Consider the following 15036-nt stretch of genomic DNA (forward strand, 5'->3'; position numbering starts at 1 on the left):
ACAGATTGGAACGGTGGCACCTGAAGGGGCAAAACCAGGGCTGTTGTTCTGCGCGTTGCTACGGGTCTCAGGGGCATGGATGGCTCCTGACAACATCAGACCACCAGAGGAAATAGGAGTCCTGCAAGGATGCATGGTCTTGCTTGACATTCCCCTTTCCTGATATAAACCATACAGTGTTCCCTTGTTGGATTTGCCTGCTTGATTTTGGTCCGTGCACAGATTTTTCAGGAACAGAATTTCGTGTTCTGGAATTCTCATTCTTCTCAATGTTAGCCATATTTTTTGTGATCCACGCAGTCAATTTTTTGCATAATCAATAAAATACAAATACACATTCTTCTGGTGTGTTTTGCTTTCAGCCAAGATCCATCTGACATCAGCAATGATATCCTTCTTGCCTCATCCTCTTCTGAAAGCAGCTTGAATTTCTGTTGATGTGCTATTCGAGCTGTTTTCCAGTAATTTTTAGCAATATTTTACCTGTCTGTGATATTAAAGATATTGTTTCCTACTGCCAAAGGGGCCCTTTAGAGTAGTGAGAGAAGATCTTCACCCTGAAACCCACAGCGTCCCTTTTCAGCAGGAAGTAGCTAAGAGAATACGCCGTCCCCTTTTCCTTATGACTCAGGGTGAAGTCTCTCTCAGGGAGGAGTGATAGGGAATGGCAAAGGATACACTGACAAAGAAGATTAATCAGAACTGGCTTTGACAAGCACTGTGGCATTTGGACAAGAACAAACTGGGAGGAGGGTAGAGAGAATAGTGCAACAATGAATGAGTGGAAGCCCAAAATCTCTGTAAATGTTTATGAAAATTAATAAAATATAATTATAGAAAAAAAAAGAAAAAAAAAAAAATAAAGATATTGTTCGATAATTGCCACACTCTGCGGGGTCACCTTTTTTAGGAATGGGTTCTCTCTAGTTAGTTGGTGAAATAACTATCTTCCAAATTTCATGGCCTAAATGATTGTTTGCATTCAAGGCTTCGTCTGTTGCAATACCGCAATTGGTATTCCTCTCAATTCTTGGAACTCTTTTTCCAGTGCATTCTGTGCAGCCTCGACCTCTTCCTTTATTCCCATGGGTTCTTATACATTTACTGCTTCCTGAAATGGTCTGGTGTCAATACACAGTGACTCTGTGTATTCTTTGTAGCTTTTTTTTTACTTCCTTCAAGACATTTTTTTGTTCTTTTGATAGTTCATGTTTTAGTCAATACTCTTTGCCAATACCATGATTCAAAAAGTAGCGCTTATTTTTTAATTTTAAGTAAATTTTTATTTTATACTGGTTTACTTACAAAGTTCTTATACATTGCTTTTCACACCAATTTTTCCTTTCATTTTTTCCTGATGCTTCCTGGGTCATGTAGTATTTTATCCATAGAATCCTGCAGTGTGGCAACTAGGGCCTTGTCTTTCATCTTGAGGAATTTCAAGGTTAGAAAACCTTTTGGATCTGTACTTCATTGAAACACTTTGCTTTGTCTTCTTGAACTGCCCTCCGAAATCTTCAATTCTCCTTCAGCTTTAGCCACTTTGTCTTTAAGAGTTAAGTTTCGGAGTCTCTTCTGACATCCATTAAGGTTTTTTTCCCTTAACATATTTTTTAAAATGTGATTTTAATGAAAGGTTACAGAAAGATTGGGTTTTCCTTCGTTCATTGTTGCCCATTTTCTTCCCTCCCACCGCCTCCTCTTGCCTTTAATTTCTTTTTAATGACCTTTTGCTTTTATTGATGATGTCCTTGAGAGGATGTCATCCTACAACTTATCTAGCTTTCAGTGTAATGTTCAGTGCATCCCATTTCTTCGTAGTCTTTAAATTCATACTGTTGTTGTTAGGTGCTGCCCAGTCAATTTCTGCTCATAGCCACCTTGTGTACAGCAGAGCAAACCTGCCCTCCTCATGATTGCTGTCCTGGTCAAGCCTTTGTGTGGTCATTGAGTCTTCCCTCGACTTTTCCAAGGAGTAGATCCTTCTCCGAGGACTAGCCACTCCTGATGGAATGTATGAAAAAGGTTTTACACCCCTCCCCCTTGCCTCTATGGAGTGTTCCGGCTTCATATCTTCCCAGAGAGATCTGTTGGTTGTTTTTGGAAGTCCACGGTATATTCAGCACTCTTCATCAGCAACACTGCTCAGAGACACCAATTCTAGTTCAGTCCTCTTTGTTCATTTTCCCGGTTTCACATATATATATGAAGTAACTAAAAATTCCATGGCTTGGGGCTGGCACACTTTTGACTTTAAAGTGTCATTCTTGCTCTTTAACACCTTAATGATGTCCTTGGCCTTGTCCTTGGGAGTAGATTTTCCCAGATATAAAGAAATCTTTTGGTTTCTTGACTGCTGCAACCATTGAGTGTTGGTTGTGGATCCAAATAAAATTTAGTCTTTGACCACTTCAGTCTTCTCTCCATCTGTTGGCCCAGTAGGGAGGACTTTTGTCTCCCTGCTGTGAAGGTGGAATATTCTTACAGTTATAGCTTGGCGCTTTTGAGTTTGCTTTCATTTTCTTCAGCTTCAACTTGAACTTACATATGAGTAATTGCTGGCCTGTTCCACAGATGACCGCTGGCCTTATTCTGACTGATGATATGAGCCTCTCCACTATCTCTTTCCACATATGTAGTTTATTTGCTTCCTGTGAGTTCCATGAGGTAGGATCCATGCATGTGTATATTGTTATTGTTGTTATGTGTCATTGAGTGCTTGCAACTCATAGCAACCCCTATGTACAAGAGCCCCAAACCCTGCTCTATCCTGTGCCAACCTTATTGTCTCTGACACACCTCCTCCCACTACCCCTGTCACTGAATTGGTTTTCCTCTCTTGAGCTGTCCCTCCACCCTCCAAAACATGATGTCCCTTTCCAAGGACCTGCCTGCAACATGTCCAAAGTATGTCAGACAAAGTTTTGTAATCCTTGTCTCCAAGGAGCAGCCCAATTTCATCCTCTCCAGGATGAATCTGTTTGTTCTCCTAGAAGTCCAGTTCAACACTCCAGCACCACAGCTCAATTATCTTTCTTTTTCTTTTTTCTTTTTATTGTGTGTACTGTCAAATTAGATTTGACAGGTACAGGAGGAGGTTGTCCCCCCCTTCTCCAGCCGAGCATCTGGTGGATTCGAACCGCTCACCTCTGGGATTGCAGTGCATCTTCTTGCCACTAGGCCACCAGAGCTCGCCATCAATTCTCTTTCTATCATCCCTAGTCATTGTCCAGCTCTCTGATGCACAGCACACATTTGCGAAGACTATGGCCTGGATCAGGTGCACCTTAGTCTCCATCCTGACATTGTTGCTCTTCAGTACTCTGAGAGGTCCCCGACAGCAGACTTTCCCAATGCAATTTATCTCTTGATTTCCTCACTGCTGATTCCACGAGTGTTGATTGGAGAGCCAAGCAAACCAAAACTGTTAACAATCTTAATCTCTTCACCATCCATACCGATCCTGACAATTGGCCCAGTGGTAAGAATCTTTGCTTTCTTGATGTTGAGCTTCAAGCAGTACTTGACCTTCTGCAGCAAGCGTTTCGGGTCCTCCTCAGTTTCAGCAAGCAGGGTTGTGTCATCTGCATAACGCAGGTTGTTGACGAATCTTCCTCCAATCCTGATGTCACATTCCTCCTCATACAGCCCAATGTCCTGGATGATCTGTTTTGCATACAGATTGAAAAGGTATGGAGACAGAATACATCCCTGGCAGACGCCCTTCCTGATTTTGAACCAGGCAGTGTCTCCTTCCTCTGTTCTGATGAGACTGCCTCTTCGTTCAAGTATAGGTTTCGCTTAAGCACAATCAAATGTTCTGGGGTTCCCATTCTTCTCAGAGTCAGCCACAGTTTGTTGTGATCCACACAGTCAAATGCCTTTGCATAGTCAATGAAACACAGATATTCCTCTGATACTGTCTACTTTCAGCCAAGATCCATCATTAGATATAATATCCCTAGTACCGTGGCCTCATCTAAACCCAGCCTGTGCATCTGGAAGTTCTCTGTTGACGTGTTGCTCCAGTCGTTTTTGGATAAGTTTTCTGCAGAATCTTGCTTGCATGTGATATTAATGATAATTCGATAATTTCCACATTCTGTGGGGTCACCTTTCTTTGGAATGGGAACAAATATTGATCTCTTCCAGTCAGTTGGCCAGATGGTTATCTTCCAGATTTCTTGGCACAACTTAGTGAGCACATCCAAGGCAGCGTCTGTTTGTTGATATATGTCAATTGGTATACCATCCACTCCTGGGGTCTTGTTTTTTGCTAATTCTTTCAGAGCAGCTTGAACGTCCTCCTTCATCACCACAGGCTCTTACTTACACATTGTTTCATTAAATTCTTCTGTGTCAGTCAATTCCTTCTGGTACTATGACTCTGTGTACTCTTTCCATCTTTTTTTAATGCTTTTTGGATCATTTAACATTCTGCCCAAAGCATCCTTAAGTATTGCAACTTGAAGCTTGAATTTGTTCTTCAGTTCCTTCAGCTTAAGAAATGCTGAGCGAGTTTGGCCCTTTTGATTTTCTGACTCCAGCTCTTTGCATATTTCATTATAATACCTTGCTTTTTCTTCCCTAACTCCCCTTTGAAATTTTCTGTTCACCTCTATAATTTCTTGATTTCTTCCTTTGGCTTTGGCTTCTTGGCGCTCTAACGCAATACTCAAAGTCTCATCTAACATCCAGCTCAGTCTTTTCTTCCTTTTCTGCCTTTTTAATGACCTTTTGCATTCTTCATGGACAATATTCTTGATATCCATTTAATTTTTTACAAATATTTATATTGAATAAGTTGTTGAACATACAAAATTCTGACATGTAACCTCATTTCTATCATGAAGATAGAAATGTTTTCTGACTACTGATCCTTCTTTTTTGTTTCCAGACTTTGTTTTCCAAGCACTGGTTATTATTTATGCATCTTGCTTGCATGTTCGCCAATTTTATACTGCAGAAGTTGATAGAAATCTTCAGTTTCTTCATTTTTTACTTTAATGCTCAGTGTGTAAATTTGAATAATAGTTGTATTAACAGGCCTTCATTTTACATATATGGGTATTATGCCGTCACTGACAGCATCGTCCTTCATGAAAGACCCTGAAATGTTCTTTTTGATGATGAATTCTTTACTGTTAGGTGACTTGATGTCTGAATTTAGGATATTGGCTCTAAGACTCTAAGGGAAGACTTTCTTTTTCTGTTGGAAGGGTGTCTTGCCTCTTACGAGCTTCTTCTGGACCTCTACATGTGGTTTAGCATCTCTTACCTCGTCAGTGCTCATTTCTACTGCTTGTTTAATCCCTTTTGTATCTCAGAAGAGATTAACTCAAGATACATTAATCCGGTTTCATTAACCTAAGACAATCCATCCTCAAATAGATTATAACCACAGGCATAAAAATCAAGATTTACAACATATATTTTGGGGGCAAGGGGCCCCAATTCTGTCTCTAATAGTGTATGTGTCTCCTGGTCTATCTGTGCACATCTGTCTGTGGGGACATATCTGATAATCTATTGCTGGGTGACACAGAGCACAGATCTTCAACTTTATGATTCTGGAAAATACTTTTTTGAACTGACCATAGCAGTTTACTCTCCTATCAGCTGTGATTAAGAGGCCTTGGGTGGTTTCCAGAGTAGTAATGACTAGCAATTAAATAGAGCACTTAGTTTTGTTTTGGTTCCTTATAGAGTTCATATACATTCTTTTTCACACCGTATCTTTGCCCTTATGGATGACATTCTTGATATTGTCCCAGAGTGCTTCTGGTCCACCATCATTGGTGTTCAATGTTTCAAGTCTGTTCTTGAGATGGTTTTTAAATTTAGGCGAGATAGACTTAGACTCGAGGTCATGTGTTGGTTCTGGAGGACATGTTTTAATGTTATTCATCTTCAGTTTGAACTTGCACATGAGTAATTGATGGTTTGTTCCATACTCAACATCTGGCCTACTTTTGACTGCTGATATTGAACTGAAAACCACATTTTAAAAACCCAACAAGTTCAAGTGTTGCATTGCAGTACTGAGAGATACTATGGACAAAATCATAAGTGATTCAGGAAGCATCAAAAGAAGATGCAAGGAATACACAGAGTCACTGTACCAAAAAGAATTAGCTGACACTGAAAAATTTCAGAAAGTACCATATGAAAATGAGCCAATGGTAATGAAGGAAGAAGTTCAAACTGCACTGAAGGCACTGGCAAAAATAAGGCTCCGGAAATTCACGGGAGGATGATTGACCATGTGTCGGCTAACAGATTCAGCCCTGGCTGTGCTCACTAGCCTATGCCAGGAAGTTTGGAGGACAGCTGCTTGGACGACTGACTCAAAAGAGTTTCCATTCCCGAGAAAGGTGATACAACAGAATGTGGAAATCATTGAATAGTAATCATTAATACCACATGCAAGCAAAATATTGCTAAAGTTCATTGATAAACGGGTAGAACAATAAATAGACAGGGAACTGCCAGAAGTTCATGTGGGGTCTAAACGAGGCCTTTCCCTATAACTGTGTGCTGGCCACTACCACAATTTTTCCTTGTGGTCCACTAGTAGTGGGTTTACTACAGTCGTCTGGGTTCAGAGGCCCACGGCATAATCACTCTTTGAGATGTTAGTGCTTGCTGAAAGTGACTGTTGAATGTAGAGGCAGATTGGGGCCGGAGGAGGAAGATTCTTGGGTGACACCCAAGCCAGACTGTGTGGCAAGGGGCGCTGTCACTGGCTCTCACTGGAGCAGCAGCCTCCAATATCTGGGGTTTAGGCTCCAAGGAAGCCCACTTCTGCTCTGTGTTATGGATTTTTCCCAGTCCTGACATTTCCCGAGAGTTAGCTAGCCATATGATAGTGGAAAAGTGCAATTTTGGCTCAGGACTGACCTGAAGACTTGAGTGGTGTCTTCAAATGAAGATCAGGACACGGGTCCTGGGACTGGCTCTGCAGGCGCTGGTCGTGGAATCCAGATTGATTCTTTAGCTTCTTCTGGCCTTAATTTCCTAAGATGAATATGCAGAGATGTAGCCAAAGGCAGCTAAATCCTATTTTCTAAGACACATTTAACTGAAAAAACGAAAGACATCCAAGGGATTAAAAACACCAGACACAAGAAGTGAGCCTTTTCAGTGGCACAGGGCTCATGAACAATTCTAAGTTGTCAGAAGCAAAAGTGGGCTGTGGATCCAAGAAATACTACTTGGAGTAATAGTGATTCCAAGTTTGGCCATAAAATGCTGGAGAAGATGGAGTGGTCTAAAGGAAAGGCCTTAGAAGCTCAGAAGAAAAAAGCCACGGATCATATAAAAGTTCAAGTAAAAAATAACCACCTGGGACTTGGAGCTACAGTCAATGATGAAGACAACTGCACTGTTCATCAAGATGATTTTAACCAGATTCTGGCTGAATTGAACACTTGCTATGACCAGGAAACATGAGACTCCTCAGACAATAAAGCGAAGAAATCTTTTATCCTTGAAAAAAAGCCTGAAGTTTTAAAAAAATTTTTATTATATGAAATTTACAAAAGGGAAAGACCTGTCATCTCTGAGCGAAACAGATCTTGATTGCATTTTTGGGAAAAGACAGAATAAGAAGACTCTTGAGGATGACCCTAGCACTACTCCTCCAGAAGAGAATGGAAGTTCAACTGGTAGCAGGTCAACCATCCAAGAGGATGGCAGAGCTGAAGAACAAGCAACAACAGATCCTCACCTTTCAGATACCCAAACTGAATGGAAAAGGGAAAAGACAAGAGAAAAAAAAAATGGAGACTAAGACGCAGCTCAAGATCAAGCGGCCCAAGAAGGCAAAGCCTCGAGAATAGGTTGATCACCCTGAGTGTGCAGCCAGAGAAGAGATCAAGGGGCACAGCAGCCCAGGGAGCCCTCCTGTGACAAGAATTCTGAAGTTCCTGCCAAGAATAGGGAGGGTCGTGTGGAGCAGCCGCCATTCGACCAGGACTTTACCCCAAAGCCCGAAGAAAAGAGAGGAAAAAGTTCAAAAAAGCAAGTAGAGGCAGTGGTGTGCCCTATGCCAGTGAAAAAGAAGAAAAGTTCCCAATAAATTCTACCCAGCTAGGGCCTTCCAACCACTCACACGGCTCAGCGGGCATCAGGGCAAAAAATTGTTGGTCTGAAGCCAGAGCAGAGTTAGTTTAAGATCATTTGTTCACATCTTTTAACATGCCCACGGTTTGCAGGAGTCTCACCCTCCTACCACGGGCTTCCCAAATGATATTCCCAGAAGAACTTTTTTTAAAATGGTCGAAGTCATAATTCTCTTCAGCAAGTAAATTTGTACTTAGAATCTGGGGCCAGGGGAGATGAGGCTGTGGCACTAGGGATATCATTTCTGATACCAGATGGATCTTGGCTGAAAGTAGGGAATACCAGAAGAATGTCTATTTGTGCTTTTGACTGTGTGGGTCATAACAAACTCTGGCTAACATTGAGAAGAATGGGAATCCCAGAGCCCTTAATTATGTTCATATGAAGTCGGAAATCTATACCTACAATTTATACCTAGAAGCTGTTGTCTGAATGGAACAAGGGAACACGGCATGGTTTAAAATCAGAAAGGATATGTGTCATGGCTGTGTCCTTTCTCCATACCTATTCCGTTTGTACGTTGAGCAAATTGTGAACTTGATTTATATTAAGAGGAATGTGGCATCAATTTGGAGGAAGACTCATCAACAACCTGTTGTTATTCAGATGACACAACCTTGCTTGCTGAAAGTGAGGAGGATTTGAAACGCTTGCTGTGGAAATCAAGGACTACAGCCTTCAATATGGATTATGTCTTAATATCAAGAAAACAAAGATCCTCACCACTGGACCAATAGGCCCAGCGATAGATGAAGAAAAGATTGAAATTGTCTTTGATTTCATCTTACTTCAATAAAAAAAAAAATCAACACCCTTGATACTAGCAGTCAGGAGATCAGGAGACGTATTGCACTGAGAAAGTCTGTTTCCGAGACCTCTCCAAAGTACTGAAGAGGAGTAGTATCCATTTGAAGACGAAGGTGTGCCTGATTCAGAGCATGGTCTTTTAAATAATTCGCTATACATTCGAGAGCTAGACAACGAAGAAGTATGATAGAGGGAGAATTGAGCTGCTGAGTTGCAGTGCTGGAGAAGAGCACTGAACATCCCATGGACGGCCAAAAGAGCAGCTACGTCTTGAAGAAGGTGCAGCCAGAGTGCTCCTTGGAGGGAAAGATGAGAAAGCTTCATCTCACAGACTTTGGGCCTGTTGTTAGGAGAGGCTAGTCCTTGGAGATGAACTTCATGCTTAGAAATGTGAAGGGTCAGTGAAAGAGAGGAAGACCTTCAATGACATGCAGCAGTGGGCTCAAGTGTGGCAAAGATGATGAAGATGGCACAGGGCTCAGGTCTGTTCTTCACAGGGTGGCTAGGAATCATACCTGACACGAAGGCACTGCACGACAGCAGCTCTGACGTGTGTTCCTGTGTAGTCCATCAAGTGAGATCTATGTGTGTAGTGGCCATTATGTATTTTTTGAAAGTGTTTTTTCATTGTTGCACATTTTCTTCAGCCCCCACCCCCTCCTTAGCTCTCCCCGCAATGTCCCCATTGTTCCAGATCATTGTCGTGCATATAATGCCTAATCATATATTCCTTTTAGACAGTTCTTCCCCTCCTCCGATCTATTGCAGTGTTATTTATCTATCCACTCTTTTTTTTTATCCTCTCTCCAATCCCCCCCCACATCTGTCCTATTTTATGACAGAAGAAGAATCCATGCCTTCGAGTTGTGATGCTGAAGAAGAGTCTTGAACATACCACGGATCGCCAAGGAAACAAACAGGTCTGTCTTACAGAGGATTAAACCAAGTTTCTCCTTGGAGGCATGGATTTTGAAGCTCCGTCTCTCATACTTTGGGCACGTTGCCAGGGGAGACCGGTCCTTGGAGAAGGACATCATGCTTGGAAGGGTGGAGGGACAGCGCAAAAGAGAAAGACCCAGATGATGAGATGGATTGATAGAGTTACTGGGGCAATGGGGGTTGGTGTGTCGGAATTAGTGAGACTGACTCAGGACAGGGCAGGCTTCAGAGGTGCTGTACATAGGGGTCACTATGGGTTACAAGCGACTCTCAATAGCACATAACATAACAACAATGTTATGCAGTAATTGTCCCATTTATATTTCTTGAAGTATTTGCAGTGAATAAATTATTGATTGTACAAAAGTAGATCATTCAATCTCCAGCATTATTTCTTTAATCAAGGTAATATTTTTCCCAACTACTATTCCTTCTTCTTTTTTCCTGCTTGTGCATTCAAGACACCAGTTATTAATGTATCTTGATTGCCTGTTCCATCAACTTCAGTCTGTAAAAGTTGGTAGAGATCCTCAATATCTTCATATTTGGCTTTCATGGCTGGTGTGTATATTTGAATAATGTTGTTATATACCATCTAGTCAGAGTGACCCTGTGTACAAAAGCCCCATACCCTGTTCTATCCTAAACCAACCTCATTGTCTCTGACATACCTACCCCCATTACCCCAGTCACTGAATCAGTCCATCTCTTTGAGGGTCTTCCCCTCCTGTGCTGCCCCTCCACGCTCCCAAGCATGATATCCCTCTCCAAGGACTGGTCCCTTCTTGCAACATGTCCAAAGTATGTCAGACAAAGCTTCAGAATCCTTGCCTCCAAGGATTTTGTATTCTTTGAATAATAGTTGTTATATTAGCAGACCTTCCTTTTATGTGTATGGGTATTACTGAGTCACAGCTTTGTACTTCAGGATAGATCTAGAAATACTTTTCTGACAGTGAGTGAAACACCATTCTGCTTCAGTTTTTTACTTTGACATAGTTATTCTTACAATAGAGTGGAACATTCTATTGTCATAATGAAATGAATCTCTCAAATTGACATTGCGATCAATCTTTTGTTGCTGGAGTCACAGTCGACTCCACAGCACCTAACAACAACAACAACAGTGTCTCTGATCTCCCAGTGCAATAGAGCCAGCCAAATTGCTTAGGGTGAATTCTATACCTGGTAGCAACAGTTTATGAAGTGAGACCTCAAACTGAGGAGCCAGGAAAACAGGGAGGAGGTCCAGAAGGCAGCGAGGCAGGCATAGAAGGCGACTTCTCTGGCAGCCAGAGTGAGGTGTGCCCTGGATTGCATGGGCCAGGGGCCAGGGACATGAGAATCGGCCCCACCTGCCTCTGTCTGCCTGGGACCTGACCTGAATGTGTCAGTCTTGACTGTGATTCCTGAGTGTGCACGTGTATGTGTCCTCTTCCCGTCCATTTGTAACTTGGAAAAGTACTCATTTGACAATTTCTTGTTTCCACTTCAGGAAGAACACGTGAAGAACCATCATCCACCTTCCCCCTCTACAGTTCCCTCGGGCAAGTCCCTGTCATTCAGTGATGAGGGCCCCAGTGGCCGTTCCACCCTCTCCGACAAGAAGCTGTCTCACCACCTACAGGACACCATCAAGCATCGCATCTTCTACCTCTCAGAGCAGCTGCGGGTGGAGCAGGTCAAGAAGGATAAGAACACCATGGGCTACCTCTCCCTGGTGTCCACGGCAGACCAGCACAAGGCCGCACACATTCGACAGGCCTTCGAGAAGGTGAACCAGCGCACCTCTGCGAACATCGCCCACATAGAAAGGAAGCTCCGCCGCTGTTACCAGCAGCTCCAAGAGCTGGAGGAGACTGGCCAGCCTAAGGCCGTAGTGGTGAAAGCTGAACGCACCCTGGGCAGTTGTGAACAGCCAAGCGACCGGGCCCCTCCGTCCTTAGAGACCCCCAAATCAGGGGGACAGGATCACCTAGCCCCTAGGCTCATCACTTCAAGAAAGTTTCTGAAGACAAAACTGGCAGCCCTGAAGGATGAGCTCCGGGAGGTCAAAAGCCTGCACCTCCACCTCCAGGAGTCCTGCGCGAGCCTCAAGGAGCGGCACTGGGCAGACCTGCAGGTGACGATGGAGGCCTGGCAGGAGAAGAGGAGCAGGTGAGGCCGCCTCTTCCCCAGGGCGCCAGGCAGGGAGAGGGGGTGGGAACCAGGGATCTGAGGGGGTGACCTTCCTCTCATGCCCTCACACCTTCTGAAATGCTTTGTGGGGGCCAAGGCCAGGCTAGTCCTGGTGACCTGGTGGGTGTGGGGGACTTCACAGTGACATGAGGCAGTCCTAGTGGCGTGGAGCCTTCCTCCCCTCCTGGTCAGTTTGGCCACTGTGATTGCACTCAGTAATATGTGGCCACGCAGCCCAGTCCAATCTGTTTTCACCTGACTTAGAGCTAAGTTGGGGCACAAGCTCGAGGATCCAGCATATGTTCCTAGAATTCCTGCCTCCATTGTGCAGAGGACCGATCGAATTTGGGTACGTGCCATTGAGGAGAGAAGTCAACCCACAGGCTGTGAAGGGACTGCAGGGGGGCCCAGGATCTTGTGAGGATGCTAAGCTGGGAAGCAACCTTGCGAAGGATGGCAGTGCCCACTTCTGTGAGGGGGGCGCTCTAGTGATCTCGTCAGCACGCCCATTCACACATGCATGAGTGAGGGGCTTGCTTTCTCCTGTTCTTTTTCTTGTTCTTTCTCTTCACGCTGCTTGTAAAACCAAAATGGGAAATTCCTGCTTTGTACTGGGCCTCACATTCTTTTGAGATCTCGTCAAGATTGTAGGTTTCTTTGGGAGCTGATTTTCTCATGTACGTTTCCAGGTTAGGTTTATATAAGCAAGAACATGACCCTCCTTGTACGTTTCCACAGCGCACAGAGTCACGCTTGGGGAAGTATGCATGGGAAGGTTCTCTGTTTATTGTTTGGTCTTAAAAATGTTTTAATTTTTGCTTTTTATTGTGATTTGAGTGAAAGTTTACAGAGCAAATTGATTTTCCAATCGGCAGTTGATGTATGTGATGTTTCATGGCATTGACTCTAATTCCCGTATCATCCTAGCCCCTCGCCTCCTCCCCCCACTCCTTCTATCCCATCCCATCCCATCCCATCGCATCCCATCCCATCCCATCCCATCACATCACATCCCATCACATCCCTTCATGCTTTGAGAGTTTCTTCCTGGGTGCATGCTGCCCTTTGAACTTGCATGATTCATAGGTGTGTCTACTGTCTGACTGGAAGTTGAGTCAAAGGAATGATTTCGTTAACAGGCTAGGGGCCATAGAAAGCTCTGGGTCAAAGGAATGATTTCGTTAACAGGCTACGGGCCATAGAAAGCTCTGGTGGTCCAGTAGTAAGGAGCTGTGCTGCCGATCCAAAGACAGGAAGTTCAGATCCACCAACTGCTCTGCAGGAGAAAGATAGGCAGTCACCTCCCATGTGATTTTCTGCCTCTGAAAACCCACTGGAGGGTCAGCTATGAGTTGGTTCCCACTTAATGGTACATGGCAACAACAACAACAAAGGCTTTAGTCTCAGATTCTATAAGACCCACAAACTTGGTCTTCTTGTTGATTTTGGGGTTTTGTCCCTATTTTTCTCCCACTCTATCAGGGACCATCTATGGTGATCCCTCTTAGAATAGTCAGCAATTGTCAGGCTCCATTGAGTGGTGTGTGTGTGTGTGTGTGTGTGTGTGTGTGTGTGTGTGTGTATACCGTCAAATTAGATCTGACTGGTGCAGGAGGAGGTTGTCCCTCCCTTCTCCAGCAGGGCATCTGGTGGATTCGAAGTGCTCACTTCTGGGATTGCAGTGCAGCTTCTTGCCATTAGGCCACCAGAACTCGCCTCCATCGAGTTCTGCTCTTGGGTGTCCCAGTTAATCCTTTAGTTTGATAGTCTTTTCTTTTCCTGCCCTCTCTTCTGCTCCAGATGGGGACAGATCAATCGTTGCACCTTCCATGGGTACTTACAGTATTTTAAAACACCAATCATTATCAAAGGCAATTAAAAATTAGCAGAGGGAAAACTAGATTATTTGGACCTCCTGAAATTTAAATCTTTGTGTGTACCGAAAGAGTTCTCCAAAAGAATAAAAAGAGAACCTACAAACTGGGAACCAAGATTTGGCAATGACTCAGCTAACAAAGGACTAATCTCTAAAATGTACAGAAAACTCTAGCACCTCAGCAAGGAAAGACAAACCAGCCTGTTGGAAAATGGACAGGGGATGCAAAGGATTCTTCAGCAGAGAACACATTCACATGGCCAACAAACATGTGAAAATGTACATTTCAAACTCATTGCTGTCAAGTCGCTTCTGAAGCATAGCTGACCTTCATCAGGTTTCCCAGGAAGCAGTCCTCAGAACATAGCAGGGAAAGACTGCATGGTTCAAAAGCAGGAAGTGATGTGTCACATCTCCATCCCTTTTCAATCTGTATGCAGAGCAGATCATTCAAGAGGCTGGGATGTATGAGGAGGAATGTGACATCAGGATTGGAGGAAGACTCATCAACAACCTACTTTATGCAGGTGATACAATCTTGCTTGCAGAAACTTAGGTGGACCTGAAGCACTTGCTGCAGAAGGTCAAGGACTATAATCTTGCATATGGATTGAAGCTCAACATCAAGAAGACAAAGGTTTTCACCACTGGGACAACTGGCAGCACCATGATGGATGGAGAGGAGATTGAGGTTGTTAACATTTACAGCTTGTTTGACTCCACAATCAACATTCAACATTTTAAGACCAGCACAGAATCAACAATCAACATTTTAACACCAGCAGTCAGGAAATCAAAAGACGAATTGCATTATAGATAAATCTGCTATCAGGGAACTTTCCATAGTACTGAGAAGCAGCGATGTCAGTCTAGAGACTAAAATGCACCTGATCCAGTCCATGGTCTTCACAGTTACTTGCTATACATCAGAGAGCTGGACAGTGACTAAGGATGACAGAAGAAGAATCGATGCTTTTGAGTTGTGTACGGTGCTAGAGAAGAGTCTTGAACATACCATGTTGTTGTTGTTATGTGCCATCGAGTTGCTTGCGACTCATAGCGACCCTATGTACAACAGCCCTAAACTCTGCTCTGTCCTGTGCCAATCGCAC

General features: G+C 43.6%; 1 protein-coding gene across 1 annotated transcript in view; it reads left to right on the plus strand.

The window, feature by feature from the left end:
* The window catches only part of LOC102843910 (testis-specific protein TEX28-like), a 120448-nt gene that overhangs the window by 93461 nt on the left and 11951 nt on the right, over nt 1–15036 (plus strand). The window contains 3 exon segments of the mRNA XM_006899976.1: nt 7173–7514; nt 7516–7711; nt 11366–12027. Of these exon segments, the coding sequence (XP_006900038.1) occupies nt 7173–7514; nt 7516–7711; nt 11366–12027 (1200 nt within the window).

This window comes from Elephantulus edwardii, unplaced genomic scaffold (assembly GCF_000299155.1).
Source record: "Elephantulus edwardii isolate Elephantulus edwardi_28Jun2011 unplaced genomic scaffold, EleEdw1.0 scaffold00269, whole genome shotgun sequence".
NCBI classification, from domain to species: domain Eukaryota; kingdom Metazoa; phylum Chordata; class Mammalia; order Macroscelidea; family Macroscelididae; genus Elephantulus; species Elephantulus edwardii.